This window comes from Pholis gunnellus, assembly GCF_910591455.1.
Source record: "Pholis gunnellus genome assembly, chromosome: 2".
NCBI lineage: Eukaryota > Metazoa > Chordata > Actinopteri > Perciformes > Pholidae > Pholis > Pholis gunnellus.
The window spans coordinates 9,664,125-9,676,470 of record NC_136536.1 but is presented as its reverse complement, the minus strand read 5'-3'; the positions used below and the strand labels follow the sequence as shown (position 1 = coordinate 9,676,470).

At 43.9% G+C, this 12,346-nt stretch overlaps 1 protein-coding gene across 1 annotated transcript in view; it reads left to right on the top strand.

Moving 5' to 3' along the window:
* plxna2 (plexin A2) overlaps nucleotides 1-9,554 on the top strand; it is a gene marked incomplete at both ends in the record, with an annotated part of 147,991 nt that extends 138,437 nt beyond the window's left edge. The window contains 6 exons of the mRNA XM_079175089.1: nucleotides 1,435-1,534; nucleotides 4,758-4,948; nucleotides 5,084-5,253; nucleotides 5,369-5,581; nucleotides 5,860-6,010; nucleotides 9,459-9,554. Coding sequence (XP_079031215.1) covers nucleotides 1,435-1,534; nucleotides 4,758-4,948; nucleotides 5,084-5,253; nucleotides 5,369-5,581; nucleotides 5,860-6,010; nucleotides 9,459-9,554 — 921 coding nt within the window. The remainder of the gene's footprint in view (nucleotides 1-1,434; nucleotides 1,535-4,757; nucleotides 4,949-5,083; nucleotides 5,254-5,368; nucleotides 5,582-5,859; nucleotides 6,011-9,458) is intronic.
* Between the last annotated feature and the right edge of the window lie 2,792 nt (nucleotides 9,555-12,346).

Here is a 12,346-nt window from a genome sequence, read left to right as displayed (position 1 = left end):
TGGCAACTCCAACTAACAGCGCAGGCGAGATTAGTTTGGCAAGAGTGGGGGAAGAAAAGGGGGACTGAGGGAGGATGAGAGGCGATTGGGTTTAGAGAGCAAACGAGGGACTCTGTAAATGCTCATCCCAACATCCACTAGCTTATTCTCCAACAAGGGATGGGAAGGAGCCCATTTCCTCTAAAGCAAATGAAAAGAATACATTTCTGTTCCTCTTTGAGGTATTTTTTCTGGAGCCTGGCATTTGCCTTTTGTTTATATCTTCACTGGAGATTTCGTCAGTTTTCTTTCTTTGGTAGGTCTGAAGCAGAAATCCTTCCTTGGGGTGGGCTGTAAATGCCAGCCAACAAGCTGTTTGTTGTTTTGGCTTTCAGAAAAGAACCACAAGTTTTGTTTGCTATGTTTACATTTTTTGTAAAACAGGGTTGTGCTGGCGTACAAACAGTGGTTTATTTAATTAAATATCTTTTGCACCGTGGCTTTGAGTGGGCGACTATCTTTCCTTCACATTGGTATCTTCACCGTGGTCAGCACCTCTCCACTGGTGCGAGTTCCCCCTCTTTCTCATAGTACAAACAGTGGTATCGTTTCAATAATGTATTATAGTTAAACTGCCATTTCGTGAATAATTAAATACACTGTTAGACTGATGAAGGATCTCTGTTAAGAAGTGTCTTAAAAACTGTTTTAAAAACTATTCTTTTTATTGCCGTTTTTCTCAGTTTTTCTCAGCTTATCTAAAGTGACATCACACAGGGCCAAGAGCTCTTTGTAAATACAAACCACAGGGGGGGGATGAACCCCAGTGTCTGTCTATTGTTCATGACACACCATCTTTTACACAGATGCTTCTCTTCGTCTTCCTCTTTGACTCTGACTCCGTGCTGCTCTAATGCTATTATTATACCTGCGCACCCCATTTTCTTTAAGGGTGCGAAGTGTGCACGAGATGTGACATTCAGCATTTCAGTCTTTTGTCTCTCTCTTTCTGACAGTCTCTCTTTCCCTTTTTCCGCTTTCTCTCACTCTCCCTTTCACTCCCTCTTAGCGTCTTATCCCTGTTCCAAAGCTTACATCATGTCTCTGATGTTTGTGAAGGGGATGACAATGACAGTCATGTTGAGTACAGCCATCATGCAGCCACAGCACTCTGCTCTGCTGAAAGAAAGCCACGGGGCTGTGGTAGAGAACAGCAGGGAACACAGATATAACAGGAAGGGATGGGTTGCGCAGGGGTTTTGGGATGTGTTTTGTTTACGGGATTATTCACTAAGGGCCTTACATTCCTTCAAGTAATCTACCCCTTTACTGTGACATCCTTCATAGGAAAAAAACTCTTCAGAATTAACACCCATACTCCAGTCTAATTTAAAATGTAAAAAAATTGGCATTATGACACCAGCAGATTCATGTTATATGTGTCTCTTCTCACAGGTGTCGGACCGCTGCGTTGTGGCTTTGGTGCCCAAACAGACCTCATCATACAACATCCCTTCCTCAGCCAGCATATCCCGCAGCTCCATCAGCAGATATGGTGAGTCAGTAGACCAGATTGCTCTTTTCATACCCGTGTTGCGACATTGATTACATTAATTGCAAAATGCTAAATGTAATCAGCAGTTGATTCCATGCAAATGTAATCCTGTTGTTCTCGTTGCCTCACAGAAACTTTTTTTGTATTAGTTGTTTCAGATATGAACAAAGCCAAATCCACTTTCCCCCGAAGCCATGGTCAGCTCTGTTTGGAGCAGCTTTTCTTTTTGCTGCAGAGGGGCTTGTTTGTTTTTTTGCAGCCTTTTTCTCTCTCCAACTGTGTGTGCTGCAGTTTTCTTTGCCGTTCGGGGCCAATCTCTGTCGGATGGTACAGTAATGAAGAGACTAGAGAGAGAGAGAGAGAGAGTAGAAGCAGAGGGGAGAGGGAGAGATAAAGCTATTGTTTGCTGTGATATTATTATAATGGAGATGCATTCTATGCAGGACACAGTGGGCTACTACAGTAGCCTCCTGCACACTTGCACCCGCTTGTAGTTTTGTGCTGATGAGTGCAAAATGTGGTCCCATGCCAGACACTCGCAGCAGCACGAGGCAACTTGTGATTGCTAGTTATTCTGTGTGAATGATACTTCACAGAAACATGAAAAAAGAAAAGTGAGCATGGCCAATTATCAGGATTGGAGATGGAAAATTAACGCTGCCTTTAAACCGCCTAACACAGAAACAGAGCTAATCCTTCCAAGCAATTACAAGTCTTATTTAGGATTGTATACCTGTGGATACTTTGTGTATCCTTCAGTGTATGTGTTTTTCAGATAATATGGAATGACGATTATCTATGATGACCGTTAGGTCCAACATTACAGTGCGTTACTCTCTTTTAAACAGATGATAGAGGACCAAAGTGTAAACAAGTATACCTACACCATTGTAACAAAAGGGAGGAACCCTTATCTGCATCATGTTGTTATTTTAATATCATATCCTTATTGGCCCTGCTTCTGGAGTTCTGCACCTACATCATTACTTTCAAATATCTCAGGCCGTGGTTAACACAGTTTTTCATCCCATCATGCCAGGATGCATCATTTTCCACACGGGAGTTCCCCACCTCTGGAGCGAGAGCTTCAGCTGACTAAATTAGAGGTGTTTATGTGTTTATCACCAAATTAGCAGAGCTTTTTTTAGCAGCTATTCTCCAATAAAACAAGTCTACTGATACAGCAAGAAAGGAAGATTAAGCTGTAGAAGTAATGGGGTGCTTTTATTGTGAAGAATTTATAGGAAATTAAGTGTATTTATTACCAAATAAGCGGAGCTTTGTCAGCGGCCATTCTCGAATAAAATCAAGTCTACTAATACTGAAGGGAGGAAGAGTAAGCAGCAATAATGAAGGGGGACTTTTGTTGTGAAGACTTTTATAGGAAATGGAATGGGTTTATCTTATCACTATCCAGTCGGGCAGGTCGTACGGAGGTCTAAGTGTGGACACACAAATGCAGACACAGCTGAGTTCCAATCTGACGCATCCGGTCACAAAAGTCGTATTGAAAAGACGAGTGTAGCTGCGTCCTTAGCCACAAGGGATATTTTAATCCATCATGAAATTGCAATGAGCTGCTGCGGCTGGTGGCTGCTGAGAGGCTGTGCTCTCTTGCCTTCTTTTCTTAATTTTGACTTTGTGTGTGCGAGTGCTCCATCACCGGAGTTGGACGTGCATGGCATAGGAAGCGGAGGCTCTGCTGGCGCCTGCCCGTCCCTCATCAATCATGGGTTGGCACAGCAGGCACAGCTGCACCTCGACACCTGCTGATGGATTCATACCAATTTCACGTTCAACACTTAGCATCTTGACTCAATTTTAAAGCCCCCGTCCCACCAACCCCTCCTCGAGCCTTAAAATCAGCCAGAACACATTCCCCTACTGTCCAGGAGCTGAGGGCTGCAGCAGAAGTGAGCTGCTCGTCCCTGCTTAGTGTTAGGAGAGTTGGGAGAGAAGGCTGAGGGTGCCGGAAGGATGGAGGGGATGAGGAAATACCGGTAAAAACCAGTGACTGGATTAAGATGAGATTTGGGACCTCGATCCACCCTGCACACAAGCACATATATTCAGCCCTCCTAACTCAGGCCCTGGTCCCTAGTGGCCACTGCAGAGGCGCAGGTTGGTGTTATTTGAAAGGTGTAAGTGGCTGTATCGGCAGCAAAAAGCTTTGTTGTTCAGCTTGGCCTTTGAAGCCGGGTCAGATTCTCATTGAGATCCTCAGATCCTGAATCTCTAGAGAGCCCGCTGTCAAGAGTAGTTGGCGGCTAATTAGGGGAACTGAAACCAGCATCATTCAGACGGAGTGAAGAGCTAGGAGGCAGGAACAGAGGAGCAGAGACGAGGACGATGTACTGTATGGATGAAGGAGAGTGGCTTCGCTGCTTAATGAATTAGAGATCTTTTGATGCATTGATTAGAGTGTGATAGGGACATTTTCAACATGGCGTTGGTACAATGTGGCAGCAAAGAGCCAATTATGAGTGCCTTTTAAGAAGAGCCAGACACAACCCTGTCTCAGTCAGTGAGGCAGGGATTATATAAAGAGGGAAATGAAGAAAAAAATGAGTTTACAACTTCCCCTCTCATTTATTACTTGCTGATCTATGAAATTATCCACCACAGCAATTTCCTTTACAGCACAGCTTAAGTCCTTTTCACACCAGGGGTGTTTTTGTCATGCAAATAATCTGCACGTCAGTAAATTTGACAAAGTACTAGATTCAATCTCTCCGCTCCTACCTTTCACAATAAAAGCCTGAGACATACAGTATACAGAAATACTGGTTACCAGAGGGAACTCTAATTCACTCAGAGCATTTGGCTTGAATTAAAAAAAAATAGCTTACAGTAGTTTAAGTTATACGACAATTTATCTCAGACAGACTGCCAGACTCTGCTCTGGGTCAATGGGATCCTGGTAGTTTGTCCTCTGCCTGTGCAAATCTATTAAAACGTTTTGTTGAAAAAGTGTTGCAAATGTTGCAAATTAGCATCGCTGCCAGCATGTATAGTTTTGATGCAAGACATTCGCAGCCATGCATTCCACATTTTTGTGTTGTTTATTCATCCCGCCCCCGGTGTGTAAAGGCCTTTAGAGCAGAGGTGGAACATGGAAGATTCAGCCTTGTAATGCGTTACAAAGGAGTGATGGAAACGAGAGTGAGGCTGTGTCATTTAGGACTACTGACGATTCTATGTCTGTTTTTTTGTTCCTGGACAGACTCTTCATTCCGCTACACGGGCAGTCCCGACAGCCTCCGCTCACGTGCCCCCATGATAACCCCTGATCTAGAAAGTGGTGTGAAGGTGTGGCACTTGGTGAAGAACCACGAACACGGAGACCAGAAGGAAGGAGACCGCGGTAGCAAGATGGTCTCTGAGATTTATCTGACCAGGCTGCTAGCTACCAAGGTAAGATATTCTCCCGTACATCAGCGTTAGCACATGTTCAGTTATCCTTTCATGACATTACTGCATTCTGGCTGCTTTAGTGTTGTCTCCCGTTGCCCACAAATTGCTCATCTCTGTGTACTCTCCTTTTCCCAGGGTACTTTACAAAAATTTGTCGACGATCTATTTGAGACGTTGTTCAGCACAGTTCACCGAGGGAGCACTCTTCCCCTCGCCATCAAATACATGTTTGACTTCCTGGATGAGCAGGCGGACAAACATGGCATTCATGACACAGATGTACGTCACACGTGGAAAAGCAACTGGTAAGGGCAGGAGATCCTCATGCCATGGCATATGGTGAAGCAATCCTTTGTTAAACTCACCAAGTGAGATAACTTCACTCTTCTCTTACATATTCTTTTTGTCTCCATCTTCCAGCCTTCCATTGCGTTTCTGGGTGAACGTGATCAAGAACCCGCAGTTCGTGTTTGACATCCATAAGAGCAGCATCACGGACGCCTGCCTGTCTGTAGTAGCTCAGACCTTTATGGATTCTTGCTCCACTTCGGAGCACCGCCTGGGCAAAGACTCTCCATCCAATAAGCTACTCTACGCTAAAGATATCCCCAATTACAAGAGCTGGGTAGAGAGGTACGAGTTTTATACGCCCATCTGTCACATCTTTTTTTGGTTCCTCTTACAATAAAATCTGGGATACTTGGGGGAATTGATTCATAATTCTCTTTCTTCATGCCTACACTTCTCAAGCAGATTACGTAAAAGCCTTTTGTCAGCGTCTATTACCAGACATTCATTGTTCGTGAAAGCGATATTATGGCAAAAAAAATGTGACTATATAAAGAATTTTGCATTGACTCAGTGAGTGCCTGCGAGTGATGCCAAGTGTTGCCCCTTGTCTGCGTCCTCAGGTACTACGCCGACATCAACCGGCTGCCAGCCATCAGTGACCAGGACATGAATGCCTATTTGGCAGAACAGGCCAGACTCCACTCCACAGAGTTTAACATGATCAGCGCTCTCAATGAGATCTACTCTTACATCAGCAAGTACAGTGAGGAGGTAAGTGATGCTTACATAAACGCATGCACGCCTAACATAAGCACAATTCTTTTTGTTGATGCATTCTGGAAGAATCGCTGAGGTTCGTGCTATTTACGATGGGGATGAATTCGATCCAACTTTTTCCGTCCCGATAGCGATACCTGGACTTCGGGTGCCGACCGACACAGAGTACCGAGCCAATACAAGGGTTTAATTAATAAGTTGTACACCTCACTGTGTGGAAGTGACTGGTATCATTCCTTTATGTGTAAGGCCACATCATGCATGACTCATTAACTAGAATTACAATTCAAAATGCAGCAAAAAAATTGGTCAAAAACAAACAGGAATTAATATTCCGGTATATAATGTAGTATGTAAACATATAATTGAATAAACCGAATCGATACCCGAATCAGCTGTGTGAGTCAATATCGTCCCAATATCGGTATTGGTGCCTCCTTAATTTATTAGGTCCACTTTTGTACAAAATATCCTGAGCACGATTGGCATAGGAGTGTTTAAAATAACTATTTTATAGCACCAAAGAAAGAGAGGATGAGAAATGTGTTTTCCTAATTAAATTTGATATGACATTTAGCTCTGTATTCTATTGAAACGTCATCCGTATCAGCACCATCTCCACCCTCCACCTGCTCTGCGTTGAGCTTCTGCTGCGCTGTTCTGCTATCTCTGTTCCTCTATTTGCTCCCTCCCTCTCTCGTCCTTTTCATAAATAGCATAAATTCCTACAAGCATATTATAATAAATGTACACAAAAGAATGTTTTTGCATAATTATTTCTGCGCAGCATAATTTCTTTCTTTATAAACCCCTCCTCTCTGAACTACATACTGAGCACCTTCGCTTGAAGATTTTACCTGGAGGGCTGTCCCAGGTCTGATTGCGTAATGAACTGCCGCCTTAGAAAATCAGCTGCTAATTACAGGCAGATTGCCAGCGCAAATTGAACAAAAGACGTGCAGCAAATTTGCCCCCACACTTTAATATACGTTTATCTTGCCCTTGGAGTTCCCAGACTATTCATAACTGGCAAAGGTTAGTGAGGTCAGCTCAGAGTCTTCAGTAGACTTCCCCGAAGCCTAGAGGTCTAGAGAGACCTGCGCTTAACAAGGCAGTGTGTCTGATCTACAGAGCAGACAGTAAATGTCTACAAGCTCTCAGCATGCTGCTCCGTCCTTTCGTCTGTGCTGAGTTAGAGTGGACTATCTGTTATATATGGCTCTCATGAGCGGAATCGTAGGCAACACACACACACACACACAGGCACTGTCAGATCACAGGAAGCGTAAAAAAGGAGGGAGGAAGATAGGGAAGGAGGAGAAAGAGATTGCATTTATGGAGACATTCTGCTTCTAATGTCAGCTCCTCCTCTGGGAAGCATTAGCCCGACCTTTATGTTGGACCACAGTATATCTCTCTCTCTCTCTCTCTCTCTCTCTCTCTCTCTCTCTCTCTCTCGCTCTCTCTCTCTCTCTCTCTTATTTTCTCTGTCCCTCCTTCCTGTACTTCCTTTTCTTTTTACCTATTATCCAGTCAGCTTCCCCTTTGCTCTCCATGAATCTCATCCACCCACTTTTGCTGCCTCTGCAGTTGTAGCTGTCTGATGCACACACATGCGTCGAGACATATGCAAACTCACACTCATTTTGCACACATGCACTCCACACACATGTACCCCATCAATCCTGCAGTATCTGCCGTCTCCCCGAGTGCAGTGTGTAAAAACCTCAGCGCGCATTAACGGTTCTTCATTCTAACGCAGCCCTTCACAAAGGGCTGACCAGGCCAGAGCTGCATGGATTTGGGAGATGGCAGTGGGAGCTGCACCTGCATACAGTGCTACAGATTAATAATAGATTGCTATCGGGGCCCAATGAGGAGGAGGAAACACTCTGCCTGTTTGCTGCCAAGCCTTTAAGAGCACTTAAGCAGATGAGTGGAAGACGGTAGGCGTTCTGACGGATACTGTGTTCTGCAATACGGCAGCCAGCAAGCAAAGGTTTGACATGCTATGCGAAAGAAAGAAAGAAAAAAAAACGTGTCAGCAACAACAATGTTGCTGACATGTTTTCCAGACAACAAGCAGTCAGTCAGCTTTTACTGCATACAAGGGGGTGGAGCTACCGACCCACCAAAAACAAACCACTGAGAACTGAAAGGGTGGTTCTCATTGACTGAAGGACACCTACATGACATGTAGCTCACTTGACACAACATGCCTTGTAAAAGCTTTGAACAGCACTGTTTTCTTTAGGTTGACAAAATGCTTGTCCAAACCAGATATTTTATCAGTAAGAATGATATATCACTATGATATATGCCCTTGCTGAGCATCTGAGTGACTCTAAGTATAAATAAATGAGTAAAAGCTCAAATAAATTCCGTGATTAATCTAAAATGTTCAACATGAATAGATGGTGCATTGTGGGCCACGGTTTTTCTCCCACATTCATTTATTATTTATCTCTTTACCTCAGAATATTTCAAATTACTTTGCATAAGAAGGGTCAATTAATTATTTTGTTTGAATCATGAATTATTGAGTGAAACACTGCCAGTCTAATGTAGTTTGATGTGAAATGGATCTACAGTTGCAAACTAGAAACCTTATGTTGAAATAAAAGCTCCAGCCCTTGGACACAGATATCCATATCAAAGGTGATGACGACACGGCCCATATTGTAGTATATTTTGCTGTTTTATGTTCATATTAAAGGCCTTTGCCATGTGTGTTGCTGCCACTCTGACATGGATTCATCCTGACAAGGCAGACACTAGATGAGAGAACGAAGAGGTGGAGAGCCTGTCTGAATTCCTTTTGAACCCGACTTGACAAATGCCAAATTTACAAGAAATGGGCTCAGAAGATAAAACGGGAAAGGCTAATACACAAATATTCTCCAGGTTGTCAAAGACAAAGTTAGTGATGTAATTCTTTTCTTCTCTTTCATGTGACTTGCCTATGCAAACCTAAAAGACCAGGCTCTACTCTGTGAGGAAACACACAGCTCTAATTTGATAAACATATAACCAACAAGGATGCAGCCACACTATCTATTTTTATGTGTCCCCTCTGCGACAGCCGTGGCTGGAGGCATTATGTTTTCAGGCTATCCATCTCTCTGTCAGTGTCGCCGGCGAGGACGCATTATGTTTTGGGGTTGTCTGTCCATCCCATTCTCGTGATATCTCAGGAACACCTTGAGCAAAGTTCTTCAAATTTGGCACAAACGTCCTCTTGGACTCAAGTTTTTGGCCATAATTCAATAACCTCGTATCCTAATTATGACAATGTCACACAACTGTCTAATAGGATAAAATCATGAAGCGATGACATTTTGGACAGATGTGGATGTAAACTGCAACTTGACTGGTTGGTCGAGGCAAACAACAGCGAGACGGTAATTCTAGTTCGATGACCGTCGTCTTTTCTTCTGTTCAGATCACAGCAGCCCTGGAGCAGGATGAACAGGCGAGGAAGCAGAAGTTGGCCTACAAGGTGGAGCAGCTCATCTCTGCCATGTCGCTCGAGAGCTGAGAGTGACCGCCACTCAAAGAGAGAGAGAGAGAGAGAGAGAGGACGAGAGAGACAGGACCACAGTCTCCACAGAGCCTCCCAAAACGGTCCCGAATTACTTACCTCTCATCGTGGGAGCTAGAACCACGAACCAGACCTGGGACCTCTCTGCATCCAAAGCCGGACTGACATACAACTGCTTTAGTTTGTAATCCTCTCACCTCCTTCCATGATGGCACCAGCTAAGGGCCCACAGACTAAGATAGAGGCCCTGCAGCTGGAGCTAATAATGGCATCAGCAGAGAAGGCAACAACATGGCTTGTATTTATTTTTTTTATTTTTTTTTTGTCTCTGTTTCTCTCAGTTTGACAGGAAATTGTATGTTGTGTGTGTGTGCGTGCGTGCGTGCATGAGTGTGTGTTTGTGTCGTACTGAGGAAGACGGTGAGAGCAAACGGAGGAACAAATTTATTCCCCACCCAGACAGAAACTCACATTTGAGTGTGAAACGGAGACAAAAAAAAAAAAAGGCGAGAAGCAGAGGAGCAGATCTCATGTTGGACAGCTGAGTTTGCATTCAGATTTTCCTCAGATTTTATTTTTGTACTTGTACATTTGAATATTATCAGTTGCAGTTGAAAAAAAATCCACCCAGGAATCCCATACGTGTTGTTGTATAGAGACATTAAGAGTGCAACACTACATCAGCGTAGTGCGGTAGTGAAACGGGCCGTGGCCCAAGTCTTCTCTCACTCCTTCCCTTCTTGGACTGATGCTTCACGGGACTCGGACAAAACCTCTGCTTTTTATCCAATCAGAAGTGTACAGGAAAACATGAAACTTGTGCTCATCATTCGAAGAGTCAACGGAACTCCGCTCGTGGTGGTCACAGTTCAGCCGGCATGCTTGCACCTAAACTGAGGGTGACGGAGATGAAGTCTATCGTGTATTTAGGAGATGACCTTAAATCAGCATCAATCTGGTGTCCGAGGCTTTTTTTTTTCAGCAGTTAGGTCATCTGTGTATGTACCGGCTGATACTGGCCAATCAGTGTATGTGAATGTACAAATGTTTTTAGTTTGTTTGTTTGTATGTCTATTTGAGTTTTGCAAACAGAAAGGGGCTCGGTGGAACCGAGCGCCATAGATATTTGCAGTAGCTCATCAAGTGAACAACTCCATTTGTCCGTCCTGGCCCCAGCCCATCCAGCTGCTTCCCAAACTTTATTTACCCCAAATCACTTTTATGCTAGAGGAAGAGTGTGTATCGTCTGCATTGTGGGCCGTCGCTGCTGTGACTCCGCTGCTCATACGCCACAGTATGTGCAGCTTGCAGTTAGTAGTAGGAACCAGACAAGAGCAATTGGTCTCTGTAGGCTGAAACTCTCATTTATATAACCACAGTGTGTATCTCTTTGGGAACTTGATCAACTTTATGTGTACTTGTCATGCATGCTATCACACATCAGAAGTGTTCTAAGGGTCCATCTTTGATTTTATCAAGTGCCAATGAGTCCTGCCAGCTCTAGTTGGCCCGTTGAGGTGTTAGCTGATGGGGAGTTTTTTTTTACCCGACCACCACCCATGTCCTCACACAGACAATAAGAAGCCTAGCTCCGTGGGTTTAGTTTGAACAAGTGCCAAAAGATCCTGTTGTTTCAAATTGTTCACTAACGTGTCAAAAATCGGTTCATGCTTTACAGAGGGAGCAAAGCTCTCGAAGCTCTCACGTTGGAGTGTAGAGCCGGTGAAAGCCGAGGCTCATATAACTGGAATGGTGAGTTTTGTGAAAGGTACGAAACATAAGCAGCAGAAAAGGGATCTGGGAATGAGGAAGAAAAAACATGAAAAAGACATAAAAAACGAGTATGTTTCATGTTGTGTGGGTGCGTCTCCTGACTTAAACCAAAACGTCTCAAGTTAAAAGGTTGATGTAACCTTTCAACCTTCTAGCTGGATGACAACAAACTGTCGATTCCATCCTCGGGATATGTCATTTAATTTTGTTGTTTTACTTGTTGTTTACATCAAGTACTTGAAAATAGGTAGTATTATAGGTTTGCACGGTATACTGCAATTGTGTGTGTCGAGAGCATGATAAACACCAGTAGTGGGTGAAAGGTGCTTCTTTTCTCTGTGGCCTTAGATACCCACCTGCATAGTGTTCCTGATCTTATTAGTCCTCGACTCGGGCACAGGCCTTTCAGTGCTTTCGGAAGCCCAATGGTTTTTCAGTGATACCCAGCACTGGCACTCTGCTGAGAACTGTCTTAGCGAGATAAAGTAAAAGGAAAGGTGAAGAGGCTACAGCCTGGCTCAGGCAGACATTGCCTCGCTCAGCACTCGGCTCGCCTGAGCCGTTTGAAGAGAAGTGTTGAGAAATGAGGAGAGAGGGAGAGGTAGAAAGAGAGAGAGAACCCCTTTAGCTCTAGTTTCCTGCTCCGGCTTTGAAGCTGCTCTTTGATCTGAGTCAGTTGTGTGCACAGTGTGATCAGAAGATGGAAAGAAGAAAAAAAAACATCAAACTAACATGCAAGGAGAAATGTAGGATGAGGTGATGATTGACATGTTATTCCTGTGTTCGGCCAGTGGGGGCAGAGTAGTTTGTAATTTGGTCCGTAATCTGAAAAAGCACCTTCTCGCTCCCTAATACACATCAATAGGTGCACAGTGGCGCACATATACAGTACATACACAACACATAAAGCTTCTTCCTTCTGATTAAGGTGTCTTCCCAATTTCAGCATATAGAATTGTATCCTCCTCATACCTCACATTGCTTGTATGGAGTAATGCTTTTTATCATTTTAACAG